This window comes from Lepidochelys olivacea (assembly GCF_965140295.1).
Source record: "Lepidochelys olivacea isolate rLepOli2 genome assembly, chromosome: 9".
In the NCBI taxonomy this organism is placed as follows: Eukaryota; Metazoa; Chordata; order Testudines; family Cheloniidae; genus Lepidochelys; species Lepidochelys olivacea.
Window position 1 is genome coordinate 90,644,314 of NC_140419.1, and position 17,679 is coordinate 90,661,992.

General features: G+C 43.4%; 1 protein-coding gene across 6 annotated transcripts in view; it reads left to right on the forward strand.

Moving 5' to 3' along the window:
• The window catches only part of IL1RAPL2 (interleukin 1 receptor accessory protein like 2), a 552,617-nt gene that overhangs the window by 18,529 nt on the left and 516,409 nt on the right, over window positions 1-17,679 (forward strand). For 4 of the 6 annotated variants that reach the window (XM_084639401.1, XM_084639402.1, XM_084639403.1 and 1 more), the window contains exon 2: window positions 7,396-7,496. The exons of 1 other annotated variant lie outside the window; for it this stretch is intronic. In XM_084639401.1, coding sequence (XP_084495527.1) covers window positions 7,415-7,496 — 82 coding nt within the window. In that variant the 5' untranslated portion in view covers window positions 7,396-7,414. Of the gene's footprint in view, window positions 1-7,395; window positions 7,497-9,340; window positions 9,417-17,679 lie in introns of those variants that run through there. One more of the 6 variants, XM_084639406.1, reaches the window with a different exon arrangement.

Consider the following 17,679-nt stretch of genomic DNA (forward strand, 5'->3'; position numbering starts at 1 on the left):
GTCTTGCCTGTTGCTTACAACTGAATTGGACAGCTGCCTGAACTCTGTGGTCTGCTCTCACGCCTAGTATTCGGGGAGGGAGGAGAAAGAGATTTGTTCTATACTGAGTTGAGAAGAGGGGGGCAGGTTTGCCTGTCTCCTCTAGCCACACCGAATAATGTGAACATTTCTGATAGCAACAATCTCCCCCCACCCTCCTTTCCAGGTGGTGGAGTCTCAACCAAAAGGGCCAGCTTCAAACTATCTAGGGGTTCCTTTGGATAACTTTGTCTCTAGTCCCCACCCAGAAATTTGGGAAAACTAAATAAATATTCTCTTGGAAATCTGGGGTAGCTGATACCTCCCCCCTCATAAGCCGTGAGTCAGTGCATGAAACAAAGAAAATTATCTGGGGAGGAGGGGGAAGAAGGGGACACAGAATAAACTTGGGGAAGCCAATAATCAACTGTATATTAAGACTCCCAATGCCAGGGTGTCTTGGCAATAGTCTTAAACTCAGTCCTCCACTCATGGAAGAGCATCTAATCAAGTAGTGTGCTTCTGAAATAGCCACTTTCCTTCTCCACTGTACCCTCACTTTCTGTTTGTTGTCTGGACTGGCAGCAGTCAGGCAGGTCCCTCTCTAGCCTGTAAGGGAAGAGCTCCCTGGCCTGCTCTGGGGGATCCACCACTTAATGCTTTGGTAGTGATGGGAGGTGGGGGGGCCCTCACTGGAGTTCTTCAGCTATGCTGCTGTCCTCTGTGGCTTCAGCAAAAGCTGCCTCAGACTTCGCAGCTGCCCCTGCACCACCAGCCACCTCTTAACGAAAGCTTCCTTTTCATAATGCCTTCAGAGAGGGATAGTGGTGTATCGGACCCTGGACAGAGTCCTTGCCACCAGCAATATACTCCCACCAGAGATAAGTCCCCTGCTGTCTACCTTTGTCCAGGCTCTGCTGCCCAGCTATGCTAGATTTCGGTTTTGACCCCTCACCCCAGGTATGCTTGGTGCAATTCTCATGTACTTTTGTTAAAATGCTGTTATCCCAGTCAGGTATTACCCCCCAAACTTAAAAATTAGCTGCATTTTGACTAACATGCCCCCAAACTGTGTCAGAACCAAAATGCAAATGCAGCCTGGCCCATTCAGTCATTTCTCCTGGCTCCCCAACAGATGCTGGCAAAGAGTTCCCTCTCTCAGGGAGCCTCTACCACCTGCTCTTCCCCCTGTTCACCAACAGGTGTCATTAGTGAGCTCCCTTCTCTCTAGGCCACTTGGCTTACTCCAAATATCATTCATGTTTTGTGTAATTAAAATCATGTAGCTGGATCCCTTTGTCCCTTCCCCTGTGTACAATACTGCGCTCCTGGTGCTACAAACAGAACTTGAAATGACAAGGGACCTAATCCTGAAGTTTGTGGTGATTGCAATAACCAATCAGGCAATGTACGATGCCCAGAATATTACCTTCCCTCACAGTACAATGCCAAAACTTAATTGCAGCATTGGCAATGTTCGCAAATACAGAGTTGCAGTATGTGTGGGATTGGGTGGGAACAGCACTGAGGTGCATTACAGTGTGATCATCTGTTGTGTGTTGCATTTGTGAAGGGCAGAAGCCCATTCCTTGTGGTGATGTGCCCTGTGGTGTGTGCCCATTAGGTTATCACTAAGAGGTGCCCTGTAACTTGTATTTCCTTACCTTGTATTTCTGTGCTCATGGAATAAATAAGCTGAGATCCACAAGAAGTATTGAATCCCAAGGCTGAATTTCCTCTTTTCTTTCCGTAAATGTCAAGGGAAATCCTGCCATATATCGTTTCCCTTTCTGCATGGATCAGTGGCTCCCCTTGATTAAAGGGAAGTCAAACAAGATACAACTGGAATCTTGATTCTTTTTTCCACCAGGGTTGACCTTGATAGAAATAAACTTTATCTTTTTATTATGGGGAAATTACATTGAACTTTAATTGGCTTGTTATAGCTAATATTTCTGCAAATTAACACAATCCAGTCAAGGCTTATCTCTCTCTTTCTTTTCTCCTCTGCTCCTCCTCTTTACACCGCTCTCCCCCCATTAATCCCACAAGAAGAAATTTTTAAAACTGGTCCCTATGTTGCACTAAAGGGGATCTTGGCAGCTACAATAATTTAAATCTCCCCACAAACAGTTTAGTCACACATGGAGGACTTAACACTCTGGAAACATGGGAACCCCGTCAGTGCAGATGAGACGCAAATGTAACCAGTGGGTTTTCCTTCCACATTCCAGACCTTTGAACCTGAGTCCACAGGGATTACAAGAGCAGCCATGCTGCAACCCTCCACCTGGCTGGCAGCCTGCTGACAATAGCTGACCCAGGACCAGCCCCAGTTTGAGGCTCTGCCCCTGACATCCCATTGGCAGAGTCCCAGAGCAGTTGATTGGCCCTTTGGCCCTACTTAAGCCAGCAACAGGGAGCTGTCTGAACAACTGGGATCCACTCTGCTCTGGACTGTGTGCCTTCTGACTCCAGCTCCACCGGCCTCACTTGGCTCCTGATCCTTGGTTTGTCTGTTGCCTCTGACTTGTGGTTCTGATCTCCAGTTTCTCTTGCTTCTGACCTCCCAGTATCCCAACCCAGCTGACTCCTGACTGAGGACTGCAGCTCTGACCATTAGGTCTGGCTACCCATGATCTGGCCTTGACACATGTCTTCCATCCAGGAGGCAGAGGAGAGTGAGGCTTACCTGTGGGTTTTAGCTCCTTAAATTGATACATCTTTGGGATCTACACAATGCGGAGCCATACACACAAGTCAGTGTAGGGACAACAAACTCCCAGGCCTCATGTCTCCTATGGCCAGGGCTTGCTCTAGGATTTTTGACGCCCCAAGCAAAAAAAAATTTTGGCCGCCCCCGCTTTTTTTTGTGCCCACCCCCAACTCCACCCCTTCCCAACCCCTTCCCCAAATCCCCGGCCCCGCCAGCGAGGGAGGGGGGGAGCGCAGGAAGTAACGGGGGGGGGAGTAGAGGAACCGCTCCCCAACCCAGCTCACCTCTGCTCCACCACCGCCACCTCCCCCGAAACAGCTGGGGGGGGAGAAGCAGAGCGGCAGCAGCATGCTCAGGGGAGCAGGCGGAGGCGAGCTGGGGAGGCGGGGGCACATTTCTAGGAGCGGCATGGCCGAAGCCGGAATATCACCCCTATAAATTCGCCGCCCTCAGCACCTGCTTGTTTTGCTGGTGCCTAGAGCCGGTCCTACCTATGGAACGCTGCCCCAGCTCTCCTTGTTTTGAGGAGGGGTCGTTCTGCAGTATAACACTTATTTCCAAGTTTCACTCTTGTGGAAAAAGTCCCGTAACCGCAAGAGTGATCAGAGGAACCATCCAAGGGCTCAGGTGTGTTCTGAGTTTGTGAAAAATACTCCTTTAAAATATTGTGAGGGCAGCTCAACCCCCCTGTTCTAGAATAAAAGCACAGAGAAGCAGCCATGTAGTGTGTATGTACAAGAACATATATTCATCTTGCATCATATGATACATGGAGCTGGCCAGAAAATAGAAATCCCTTTCTGTGGAAAAATCCTTTTGAAACTTTTTATCATCCCAAATTGGGACAAAAAGTCAAATGTGAAAATTTTTCACATGAAGGGATTTCCTGGATTCAATTCAATTTTGGGGAGAACCAACATGGAATCTTTTTAGCTTGCTGGATGCTCACTTGGAAGACTCTTGACAATTTCACTTTCTCCCTGTAGGGAGAAAGCAAAATTGAGGAGCTTTCCAGGGGAGCAGCCAGAGAATTGTTGCTCAGATTTTTCTGTTGGGGCGGGGGGGGGGGGAGGGAAATCATTTTATTGGAGGGTGGGAGGGGGAGTGAATTAAAATTCTCCCATGGGAAAATTTCTTTTCTTTGCGAAAAGAGCATCTTTTGCCAGACCCATTCAGAGGGGAAAATTCCTGGTCAGATCTAGTAGTATGGTCATTCCCTTGGTAGGTCTCTACCAGCATATAAATCTTCTTATTGCCATGGTCACATTTGATAATAGTGGAGGGCAGCGGTATCCAGGCACATACCTCTCTGTTATGCAATCCACATGTGCATCTTAGAGAGAGGACTGGGGAGTTAAATGTCCACATTTTCTCTTTAATGTTTCAAATGTCTTGATTTCTTTCTGCTCTAGATCCTCAGCTGACGTAAATTGTCATAGCTCCATTGAAGTCAATGACAATTTACACCAACTGAGGATGTGCCCCATTCTGTGAATGGTCAGACTCCACATCCTGCATTCAATGAGGTATATGTACGGCCACTGGAATAATGTCTGATTCTTACCCCTTGCCTGGGGTTTCCCTTCATAGTTAAATACTAAAAGGTACATCCCTAAAACATTTCCTGATCTTGATGTTTTCCTGTGTGTGTTTTGGGGGGGGGGAGGGAGTGGGGGATCTCCCTTTCTGTCTCTGCCCTTACTTCCTTCGTTCCCCTTAGAAAGAGATTCTAAGTCTTCTGTGCCTTGGAATGTGGCTAAAAGAATCCTAGCAGAGTAACGTTGTCTCCCCCTGCCAAGTCCTAAAACATATCTGCTGAGATTTATTCGTGTTGTCCTCTCCACCTTCCATAGCCTTCACAGGGGACAGCCCCCAAATGTGAGAAATCAGGTTCTTTCCCTGACACTGACATGCCATCCAATTTTGCACAAGTCATCTTACCTTTTTGGTGTCCACTCTTGTCCCCTGTTTTGTCTCTTTACGGTTGGGATTTTGAAGGGGTCTAGGGAAGTTAAGTGCCAAACTCCCTCAGGTGCCTCGGAAAATACCAGCCTGGGATTGTAAACTGTTTGAGGGCAGAGATTACCTCTTATGTATCTGTATAATATTTAGCTGAAAGGGACCTTGATCTCAGTTGGGGCCATTAAGCATCACCATAATACAAATAACGTAATAAAGAAAGAATTCAAGAATCTTATTATGTGGGATCCTCTTAAGCACAAACAATATTTTCTATAACCTCAGTTACATTATTCAAGTTCTCAGTTGTAAATTTTAAATTGTAAAAAATTAAGATACCTGCAGGTTTGCATGGCATGGAGGTAAATTTTCACTTCTCTCATCAATGGTTCTTCCACAGTAAAGTGAGAATTCTGAGAGGTAGAAATCCATTGACTGGCTAAAGTACTTTGCCCTCCCACCCTGCTTCTTAGTCATGTAGGACTCCTGAAGCACCTTCATTGCAACTGGCACATCTAAAGATGACTGCACAAGGATGTTCAGTATTGCTGATTCTGTCACAACAGCCTCAAAAGTGCTACTTTCCAATGGTGGGATTTAAAGGAACGACCCAAATCTACCCCCTAGGCTTTCAGTCTTTTTGGGCAGGCAGACAGATTAGGAAACCACTACAGCGGTTGAAATCCTGGTCCCACTGAAGCCAATGGCAAAATCTTGTCCCTATTGAAATCAGTTGGCAAAATTCCCATTAGCTCTAGCATGAATAATATATTAGTAAGTAGAATTTGCTTTGGTTTTTATAGTCTATTTGCTGCAGAGTAGTTAGTTTAAAAAAAATTCAGTGTGAAACAAGGACCTGAGAGTTACCTACCTCCGCTGTAATAACTGAAGAGAGCAAAGTGGAGAAAGCAATTTGCAAAGCTACATTTGAAAGTCATTCTAGCATAACATCATCATTGCAAATTATCCAGCAAAAGATTTGTTCCATTACATTTTTTTTTAACTGTCTCGTCAAGATGGCTCTACTTGTATCAGGATTTGGTACTCCAAGGAGAGGTTAAGAAAACATGAATACTAATTCTTTCATTAACCATTGTGAGACAGCCTTCACTTCTCATAATTCATCACATAGCCTTTTGGTCCTCTAACACAGTAAGCTGGGGGAATCAAAAGGCATAAAGTGCTCAAGGGAAGGTAGAATTCGGGAGAAAGAAGCACTGCATATTTATAGCTATAGTACTGTAGCAAGGGGTGGGGATAGAGTCTTAAAATGAAGTGGTACTTTTGAAATAATAGAATAGCAGCATAATTGCCATTATACAAGAGATTATCCATGGTCCCTTACACTTTCTTCACACGACAGTTAGGCTGGTAGTAAAATTACAAGGGAGAAAAGACATCATGTAATAAACTCAAATTAAAATATGATTTTCAGAGACTCACAGGCTGTGTACACCCTTTTTATATCTTATTATTTAAAAGAACTTTCAGATCTGTGTGCAATAATTCACTGGTCCTCTAGTTGTGGATGCTTTCGAAGGGACAGCGGGCTATCCAGCTGAATATTTTATTTCTCTGTGTGAACTTAAATATTTATTTCCTTTCCCTTTTAGCTTGATGGTTTCACATATTACTGTTCTTACAAAAAATAATTGCCCCTGTGAAATGTCATTCTGCTGTAAGGTGTTGAGTATTTATTCTTTTAATGCCTAATACATTCTTCATACAGATGATCTAACTAGTGTGTGTTTTTGCTGAGAATAAAGGGCCTGATCCAAAACCTATTGAAGTCAACAGGGGTCTTTGATAAAGTTATGGCTTTCTAGGGTCTTGATTCATGTTTCTCTTTAAGCATGTGAATCAATGGAACTACATGTGTTTAAAGCTAAGTGCATGTTTAGAATTTAATATAGCTATTTTTTATATACACATAAGGGACTGAATTCTACTCTACTGTGTTGTATATTTGCAACCACACTTTCTTGAGTGACTTTGATAAATGAAAGTGGAACTTGCTTCAATAACTATATAAATTAAAACTGGAAATTTTAAACTTGATTTCTCTCCTCTCTAAAGTAGGTAATATAAAGCTGACAGTAAAATTCTCAGGAAAGACTAATTTTATCTCTCTAATAAGAACCCTGAGACTTGCATTCATTGACTTCTAAATTTCATTCACCCGTCTTTAGTTCATTTTATAGGTGAAATCTCGGGAATAGTAATAATTCATTGCAGCAGCTCTTGTAATGTTACCTGTGGGGAAATAAGGTTTCTAAGAGAAATTATGCAAATAACTGCTCTTAGATCTTGTCATGTAATGTGGGAGATCAAAGTATTTTAAAAGATATCTTTTCTTTGTTGGAGACAACTCTGATTGTGGCCATCAGAATCTCCTGGCTAGAACAGACAAAAATCTTATTGATATAATAGACATGTACTATTTCAAATAAATAGTTTAACTGTTTCTAAAGGAGAAAAAAGTTTTTGTGTCATTTAAAAAAACTTTTGTCTGATACTCTGATAAATTATTTATTTTGAAACGTTGTTTTCCTAGCTCGGCATAATGCCCCAAGCTGCCCCCCAGAAGTCACTAGATTAAGCCATTGCCCCATAATGGTTCTTTGAGAAATGTTCAACTCTAGCTGTTGCTTTGTTGTAGCAAAGAGCTGTGATTCAGACTTCATGCTCTGTTTGCGTTTCAGCTGTCAATGAAAGTGAAAGATGAAGTCTCCCATTCTCTTGGTTCTTGTGATCTGTACAGTAGTCAGCACAAATTTGAAGTTGGTATCAAAGAGAAATTCCGGTAAGTCTCAGAAAAATGTGATCGCTATTTTATATTTAACAAAGTCTGGCTTCGGCGATCATGTCATAGACCCAATTTTTGTTCTGCATGCATAATCCTTGTTGTTCAATTATTTAAGAAGGGTTGTATCCAACACAAACACATTGTTGTTTAGCATCAATGGAATTTCTGTCTGTGTGTTCATTGTATTGAAATGTTTTGATATTAAGCCTGAAGTGATTTACCATGAAAAATGCTGATCTGTCTAGCTTATGAGTATCTTAGGCCTTTTTTGGTCTTTTTTTTTTTTTTTTTTTTTTTTTTTAAGGGCCCGATTCTCAATTACACTAAGGTGCTCACATGTTCTTGTGGAAGTATCAAAGGATCTTAAAAGTCAACATGAATTTACATCCACTTTCAGGCTCCTTTACATTCCGGGTGGTGTAACGGGCCTAACTGTAAATAAGAACTGGGCCCAAAGTCTATAAAATGTCTTTTTTTTTTTTTTAAATCTTATGTTGGCTCTAGGCCAGCTATCATCTAGCTTGAAAGAAGAGACCATCTAACCCATAGAATTGGCACTGGCACCAAGAGTAACTTCTTGTCCAGAGGGTTATTTTTACCGAGCGTTAAAGACATGATCTGAACCTGCTCTCCTTTCTCAAGCAAAACTTTGACCTCAGAGGGATTCCTGTCTGAGGAGGAAGAGCAGGATTAGGCCTCAAGATCTTGCATACGGTTGTGAATCTTCTGAGATCATAGTAAGTAGGTATGGGATAAAATCGAGCACGTTGTTGAATGTGCAGTATATGCCTTATTCGGTTGATTGTGTCTAAGCTACTTTTTTGTGACCGCTGTGTGCCATGCATATGAGCATAAGGGCTCTTAATGAGCTGTCTGCCCTCAGTCTTTCAGCTAAGGTATTTAGCCAAAAAGTCATGTGTGAAAACAAATGACTTGGCTGGTGTCTGTTGATTTTCAGTTCAGTTCACTACGTTTCCCAGTGAGAAAGGTACGTTTAATTTCTCATTATGGTCTTACACACATTTCTAGAGAGAGAGAGGTTAAGTCTATTTTTTGAATGGACAAATGCTAGGGAGGATTTTTTTTATTTAAAAAAATTGTTTAAAAATAGACTTTTTTTTTTTAAACAGTATCTTCTCTCTGGGATTTAGGCCAAATGAAATGTAACTTCTATTTAGTAAAACTATCTTACTGTCTTGAATCGTTAGTACATCAAGGGCCAGGTCCCACTTCCCTTTGGTCGGCACTCTTGCTGAAGTCAGGTGATTGGGATTTGGCCATAACAAGGAGCTCGATGTGAAGTCTATTGAAAACAATGGAAGCCTTCCCATTGACTACTATGGCCTGGCCCAAAGCACATGGGGTAGTGCGACACTTCCTGTGGTGCTCAGGTTTGTGATGCACTTCCCTACTGTTTGTATTCTTTTAGATGGAATATATGCATTAAAGGTGTTACCACAACCCAGTCACCGTCCAACATCAAACAGTGTTAAACAAAGTTCAAATTTTGGTATACAGAGACCTCTGCCTGCTTAGCACCGTGGCAAACATGACATTATATGTCCTGTTAACCTTGTGTTAAAGGTGAAGGGAAAAACAGTTAAAGCATTTGAAATGTAAAATATTATGTAACATCATCTTTTGTTCCCTTTCCCTTTAGCTGGGAAAAACTCTTGTGTGACAGGCTCTGAGATGGTATCAAAGATGGTAACTGTCCTGTTTGGGAAAACAAAAGAAGTTAGTTGAGATGGGCTGAAGCCGCTGTTTTGTTAAAGTCCAAACCTGTTTCATCCCAGGTGGTGATTGGGATTCAGTTGGCTGGAGAGCAGTGGCAGTTTTATCTTGGGTCTCTCCCTCTGGCCTGATCAGGATGATGAAGTCCTTGGATCCCAGGAGACGGGGGTGGCAGCCATGATGGTAAAGCTTGCTCCAGTAGCCAATTTTTCTTCTGAAGTCTCTTTCCTTTAGGACTCCAGAAGGAACTGATGGGCAGAATAGCTCATTTCCTCATTATTTTGTCCACTAATTAGGCCTAGTTTCTGACACACCACTTTTGGTTTATTAATTTCTGGTCCCCCATTTTCTTGTTTACTGAGCACGATCTTCATGCAGTCCTGGTGTTATATTAGTAGGCTTCTTTGTTTGGACTAATTAAGTCTGCCTCCCTTTTGTACCGTTTTCCATCAGCATTTGTTATAAGTTATTGTGTGACATCTTAATTTATTCTCACTTTTAATAGTCGAGCTCACAAGTAGGGTAAATTTGTAGGCCCAATTATCGCAACACCATCACCTGCCCTGAGCATGAGGGAGTCTTGTCTCTGCCTGCTGTGGATCAGCTCCCTGCAACTACCAGTCCCTGACAACACAGGCACTGCCTTCTAGGCCTTTTAAGGATTTGCTTTCTCTGTACAGGTTAGCCATATGCCAACTCCGGAGTCCTCCACTGACCACTCACAGAATTACCAGGCCTGCTGTTCCCATAGGAACAGTACCCTACAGCTTACTAGTTATATTTTAGATCACAGCTCTGCTGAACGCACAGCACTAAAACTTGTTCTTGTTTTTACTATAAATATATTCTCAAAGAACAGAGATTCAAGTGATCATAATATTGGTCAGAAATAAAATGTCTACATATAAAAACAAACGGCAATACGTTTTCTAGAGACTAAACTTAACTAATAAGGCATTCCCCTATCTCCTACAGGAAAGCTTACTCAAAATTCTTTCCCCAGTGATCTTAACCAGTTTGGTTGAGCCCCCTTCCCATCAGATCAAGTCTGCTGACAGCTTGTCCTCGCAGAGTGAAGGAATACCTAGGGATTCATCTGTACCTCAGATATTAGGGTTGCCAACTGTGACTGAAGCTATTCTGGGAGATTTTTTCCCCCAACATGACGTAATGTCATTTTCTTAAAATATCCTATTAAAATCTCCCAGATTGCTTTCAATAATCACCAGGAGATCAATGCCGATTCTGGGAGACTCCAGGCTAATCCTGGAGGGTTGGCAACCCCATCAGATATAGTCTCAAAAATTCTTTGTGTTACTCCTAAACAGGATAATTCATGCTATTTACCTCTTGCTGTTAATTTCCTCTCTTTGAAGACCTCACATTCCTTCATTAGCATTTGGCTCAGATCTATGAGTGGTGGCCTGTTGTGAACCACACAATTCTTAATTTACATGTAAATGGCCAAATGTTACTTGTCTGAAAGAAAACTTGCTTGTCACCTTTGCTGGTGACCAGTCCCTAGACACAGACCTTAAGAACATAATTTTCTGTATGTGTGTAACTCCCAACATCCATACATGTGTTCTGCAATGATAGTGATGAGCAGTGTGACACAGGCTTTCATTAGAGATCTCCCAGGACAGTCTTTGTCTAGTATTTCCATTCTAGTTCACCAAAGGGGATTCCTGTAACCCTTATGCCCTCTGCCAGTTGGCATCTGGAGGTCCCTGGGGCAGGAGATAGTTAATAATGAGATGAGAAATAGGGTGAAATCCTGCCCCTATTGAAGTTAATGGGAACTTTGCCATTGAATTCAAAAGGGCCAGGATTTTACCCATGATCTGTGGGAGTTGGCAGTATTATGACCTGCTGTGTGGTATCAATAGAACCTGGATGAGTAAATACAGAGAATGATATTGGCAGTTCCTTTCTTTAAAAGTATACAGGGGTTATAGCTGATCACAAATTGAATATGCCAACAGTGCAAAGGCGTTGTGAAAATATTGTTTTGGGATGTGTTAACAGGAATGTCCTATATAAGACATAGGAGGTAACTGTTAAGCTTTACTCAGGACTGATAAGGCCTCAGCTGAGGTTCTGTGTCCAGTTCTGGGCACTGCACTTTTAGAAGTGAACAGACTGGGGAGCATCCAGAGGACAGCAACAAAAATGCCAAAGGTTTAGAAAACATGCCCTGTGAGGAAGGGTTGACAGAACTGGGCATGTTTAGTCTAGAGAAGAGAAGGCTGAGGAGGGACCTGGTAAGTCTTTTAATATATAAAGGGTGGTGGCTGTTAAAGAGGACAGTGTTTAAAAATTGTTCTCCATGTCCACTTGGGTAGGACAACAAGTAATTGGCATAGTTTGCAGCAAAGGAGATTTAAAGCTGGATATGACGGGGGAGAGGCTTTCTAACTATAACGATAGTTACACAGTGGAACAGGTTACCTAGGAAGATTGTGGAATCCCCATCATTAGAGGTTTAAGAACGGGTTAGACAAACAGCTGTCTGGGATGGTCTAGGTCAGGGGTCGGCAACCTTGCAGAAGTGGTGTGCTGAGTCTTCATTTATTCACTTTAATTTAAGGTTTCGCGTGCCAGTAATACATTTTAACGTTTTTTAGAAGGTCTCTCTCTATAAGTCTATATATTGTATAACTAAACTATTGTCATATGTAAACAAGGGTTTCAAAATGTTGAAGAAGCTTCATTTAAAATTAAATTAAAATGCTGATCTTACGCCGCCGGCCTGCTTAGCCCGTTGCCAGCCTGGGGTTCCGTTCACCTAGGCCGGCAGCAGGCTGAGCGGGACCTGCGGCTGGGACCCCGGCTGGCAAGGGGCTGGCAACCAGAAGCCCAGACCGGCAGCAGGCTGAGTGCAGCCAGCGGCCGGGACCGCAGACTAAGCAGTGGGCTAAGCGGCTCAGCCCGCTGCCGGTCTGGGGTCCGTCTGCCGGCTCCTCCCAGCCAGGGTCCCGGCTGCTGGCCCTGCTTAGCCCGCTGCCGGTCTGCAGTCCCGACCCTGTCCATATAGAGTATGTACCTACCTTCTCCCTGGTTCTAGCCCATTCTCTTCCTCTCTCTCTGCACTGAGATGAGGGTGGGAGTGACTGAGCACAGGGCTGGGGGTGAAGGAGCAGGCTGGGGGTTGGGGTGCAGGGTCTGGCCAGGAGCTAGAATGAGGGAGGGGACTCAGAGTTGGGGCAGGAGGTTTGGGTGTGGAGTGCTTACCTGGGCAGCTCCCATTTGGTGCGAGGGGTGCAGGTGGGAATGTTGGGGCGTGTGTGCAGGAACTCCCGTTTGGTGCTCAGGGTGGGAGTGGGGATGTGGGGGGTGCAAGAGTCAGGGCATTGGGTGTGGGGGGGCTGGGTATGTGAGGAGGGTGCCGGAGTCAGGGCTGGAGTGTGTGTGAGAAGGGTGCAGGGGTCAGAGCAGTGGGCTGGGGTGTGTGTGGGGGTGCAGAGGTCAGGGCAGAGGGCTGAGGGTGTGGGCTGGGGTCATGGGGGTGCTCCCAGCCCCCTGCTGTGAGCGGCTCATGGCAGGGGGCTGGAGGGGATATGCCCTGATTCCACCCCCTTCCCCAAGGTCCCCGGAGCAGAGAGCACGAGCGAGCTGCGGCTCCGCTTTTCCCTCTCCCCCACCGTAGCAAGGGCCATCAGCTGATTGGCTGCAGGGAGGGAGAGAAGGAGGGGCAGGAACCCAGCATGCTGGGGGAAGAGGCAGGGGGAGGGGGAAGCTTGCCTGCCCTGCAAGGAGAGAGCCGGGGTTGGAAAAAAGCGGGCCAGGCCGGACAGGATTTTTAGTGGCACGCTGCTGTCTGTCCGTGTCTGGCAGACAGTAGCGTGCCATTAAAAATGGGCTTGCGTGCCATCTTTGGCATGCGTGCTGTAGGTTGCCGACCCCTGGTCTAGGTATACGTGGTCCTGCTTCAGCGCAGGTGGTGGACTGGATGACCTCTTGAGGTCCCTTCCAGCCCTACATTTCTACAGCGTCCATGAAACCTAAAATATATGTCGGTATAGTGTCCTCCAGCTGATAGTGTGCCACTAGCTATATTTTAGTACATTGATCTTTGCTGCTTTCTTTGACTTACCTTGCAGAATGTCTTGAGTTGTTACTGGCAATTTTTGTCTATCTCAATTCAAGTGGAATACCAGTAGGGGAAAAAACCCTTTAATATATTAGACTGCCTACTGCTAAATTTAACCGACTGGAGTAAATTTCTCATGTGGGTGGGCCAATGTATGCCAAGCATAAGATGAAAGAGAAAATGGATTTAAGACCAAAATATATAGTGTCCCTTTGTAAAGACATGAATATATGTGGCTAGCTTTCTACTTTCTATATGCATTCTTTCTCTTACGTACCCTATGATTTTTAGGCTGCTATGTGGAGCAGAACATTGATTTTTTTTCTCTCTCAATGTATGTGAGAAATGCACTTTCTGTGATTGAAGTATTTGAAGCATAATTGATAACTTTACCCTTTCTGAAAAGGTCCTTTACATTGGAAGAACTACCTTTTGATTGCTTGACTGCATGCAGGGGGCTTCACTGATGTCGTGTCAGTCCGAATACATTGCATGAAGGAAAGAACATCAGAGAAGCTGCAATTCTTATTATTTATATTACAGTAATGCCTAGGCGTGCTACTCATGGACTGGGACCTCATTGTGCTAGGTGCTGTATAAACACAAAACAAAAAGACAGTCAAGAAGCTTACAACCCACGTATAAGATCAGGGACGACAGACAGATATAGACAGCGAGGGGAGTGCAAGGAAACATATGATACTGGTCAACTTGACAGGTTGTAGTCTCAGCAGAAAACAGATTAACTGTTGTCAAGTTAAATGGTTCAAAGCTTAGATTCTGTTGTCTGAATAGGTTTGGCTGAATCATTACTGGAATTGTGTCTAGGAAGCGACATAGTTTTAGATTTTTGGCTCAGAACTAATTCTGAGAACTACAAAATCCTATATTTTAACATCCTTGAACTTCTAAGTGTCTTAAATCCCATATCAGTGTTGCTGCGTGAGTCCATCTCTGGCTAGTATGGGTATTGGTATTGGCTCATAGAATTTGAATACATTTTTGTTTGTAGGAAATATTTCAATGAAATTCTTATCTTTTCAGAACCCTGAAACAATTTTACATAGTACAGAGTGCAAAGAGATTGTTGTATGGGCCACCTCCCCTGCCATTCGTGACTTAGACAGTGGATGGGATTTTTGAAAGTGGCTTAAAATAATTGCAAGACCCATTTGGTATCCCTTTGGCAATTTAAAACTATTGTGTACATGAAAGTGAAGGCCAAACTTTCTGAAAGTTCTAGTGGATTTGCAGACCTCATCACGGGGCTTGATTTCTAGAGGGGGCAGGTGCTTAACACTTTCTGAACAACAGGCCCTCTTCAGGGGTCTCAGATTGAGCGCCCAACACCATGATAGCTTTTGAAATGTAGATCCAAGAATTTGTGTCCTCTTAGCCAAAGCTGGCCTTTGGGATCCTGCAACACCCCTGGCTACCGGCTCCACTGAATTTGGAGGACCAAGAAATGTCCAGGAGAACCTCAGCTTTCACTCACATATTATATAAAATGGAGCTTTTTTTTGAAGAGAGTAACGTAAGCAATGCCAACTGATCCCTATGGATGAAAATGTGTCACTTGCTCTTTCCTGAAAGATCACCGGTTATCCACAGCCCCCTCTCAGCCACCCAGGATTTTGCTTTCACAGCCCTGGCACAAAATGCTTTAAGCTGTCATCAGTGCTTAAAAGCTGTGTCCTTTTCACAGAGAGTTAATCACTTTGTCTATTTCACTTCTTGTTTCCCTGCTGCCTCCCATCTGTTCAGCTTCTATCAGTGTGAATGGAGGAAGAGGAGCTAGCACCATGTGATCAGTTAATCCTCCACGGGCCACCAGCAATTAATCTGTGAAGCACCAGTAGTCCATGCACTTTATTAAGGGAAACTCTGTCATGGTTCTCTCTCCTCTAGAGAGGAAGCAGCATTACAGATATAGCACTAGCCAGGTGACAGCTGGCAACATTGAGTTGCATATAGAAAAGACCAGAGCAAATAGCAACATTTGTTGAAGGGTTAGCTACCTTGATCTCATATGGTTGAAATACTGAACTTTGGTAAAAATTGGAGCCTGTTTAAATATTGCACTTGGTTAAAATTAACTAGTTTATGATGAAAACATTTAAAATATTGAACAGATTTAGAAACGAAAGCCTAGCCCCTTCCCAAAAGAAGCGCTAGATTAGGAAACAGATAAAGAAAAGTGAACACACACCATTCCAGGGTGAAGTGAAAAGCCAACATAGGATCTTGGAGGGAATCAAAATAAGAAAAATATGGAATAGAAATGTATATTAACTTCTGAGTTAAAAGTCAAGACACTCCCACTTCCTTGTCTTGTTTCTGTCTTGCAGCAGATATGTAATGTCAGCTGTTAGGTATTAAACAGACTGCCAAGCTTCAGAAAGGTGGCTGTTACTGGTAGTAATGTATAAAGCACTGTTGGGCATGCACAGTATTTGACGGTTGGCGGAATATATCGGACAAAGAAAGGGGCCTTTGCCCTGGGAAGCTTACAAATTCAAGGCCTGATACAGAATCCACTAAAGTTAATGGAAAGACTCCCACTGACTTCATAAAGTCCAAAAGGGACCATGATGATCCTCTAATCTGATCGTCCAGCCTAGTTTCAGTTTCTAGCCATTGGATCTTGTTGTGCCTTTGTCTTCTAAGTGAGCTTTGGATCGGCCTTATGGTCTCAATTTTGCACAGAACTTAGACATAGGAGGAGTTTCATTGACACAAGTGGGTCTTCTCACATGCCTAAGTACCTTGCTGACCAGAGCCTAAACACACAAGAGGGCACAATATTATGAAAATGAGGGATTTGGTGTCATAGTATAGGAGGAGGGAACGGGTGTCAGGAAGGAGAATGTGGAGAGGTGCCTCGGGAAAGTTTTGGAACAAATAGGTTTTGGGGAGCTTTTTGAAGGAGTGGAAGAAGGGGGCTTTAGACATCGATTTGAAATCTTTCTGGAATAAGAAGTGGAGTAAAAGGAGTGGAAATGTCCAGAGGCCCCAGTGGGCCTGTGGGAACAGTCAGGGGACTTGGGCTGGGATGTACAGAAGGTGACACCAGAATGCCTGGGAAGCAACCATTTAAAAACTGAATTTAATAGGGAAGCAAAAGGGATGTCCCAAGCAAGGCAAGATTCAGGGAGGGTGTCTGCAGGGCAGCCATGAAGATGATTTAATCAATTTTCCAGGACACAGTGAATACTTATGGCTTGGTTTATGAATATTATGACAATCATTGGACCATAGCAACACTCTAGCAGATGGCCTATAACACAATTTTTGTACTTTCAAAATAAGTGTATTTTGTTGCAAAGGACAATGGATGTGAAAAGGCTGATTTCTTATCTCTGATAATATTTAAATCCACTAGTAATGATCTGGTTCTCTGTTGCTAATTTATATGGACTGTACACATCACATTATCTGTTCTTAGTGTCAATATAAACTCCTTCTGGACCTTCCTAACAATGCACCAACTGTTAAAAAAACAAACATCTTGCCCCTTCACTGGAGTTCTTCATGTTGCATTGTGAATGCTATCAACTTCATTCAAACCATCACTTCCTTTTGAGCTGCCCTTGTGTAACTAGTTTATTTAATACTTTACTCGCAGTTATTGAATAATTGAGTTCCGCACAATAGCATTTTGTGTATGAGTGAATAGACAGACCTGAAGAAAGGCAAAAGCACTTATTTAACAGGGTAGACTTCTTCCTGAATTCACCTTACCCGCTTTCTCTGCGGGAGTAGGCTATTGCTAGTGGGCTGAATCCTGCTCAGGAGACCACTTATCTCAGTAGGATTTGGCCTGTTCATTCATAAGCAACTCTGGCCTAAAACTGACTTGCTAGTTGAAAACAAATTTCAACCATCAAGGCATGAACCAAACTGAACTTAACCTGCCACATAATCTTACTGAGGGGTAATTTTCATCCTCTTGCCTCTAAAAATCCCCTCTCCCAAACATGCACCTGTTATGGGTGTAATTCTGGCCCCACGGAAGTGAATGGGAGTTTTGCCAACTGACTTTAGTGGGGCCAGGACTTCACTCAGGGTTTGTAGCAATCATTCATCATAGTTGGTCTAAACTGAGGGTTGGATCCTGCCACCTTTACTCAGGTGAGTAAATTGTGTTTGGTCAAGTAGTTTTTATTATCTGATTTTTTTTTTCTTCGTAAGTAGGGACAATGTATATGACTAAGGAATTGAGTCTTCATTCTTTAATGTAAACTCTTCAGGGCAGGTATTGTGTACCTTTGTGTATGGAAAGTACTAAGATGCTCATACTGCTTTACTAATGTTTACATTAGAGCTTTTATTCAAAAAAGGAAGCTAGTCAGC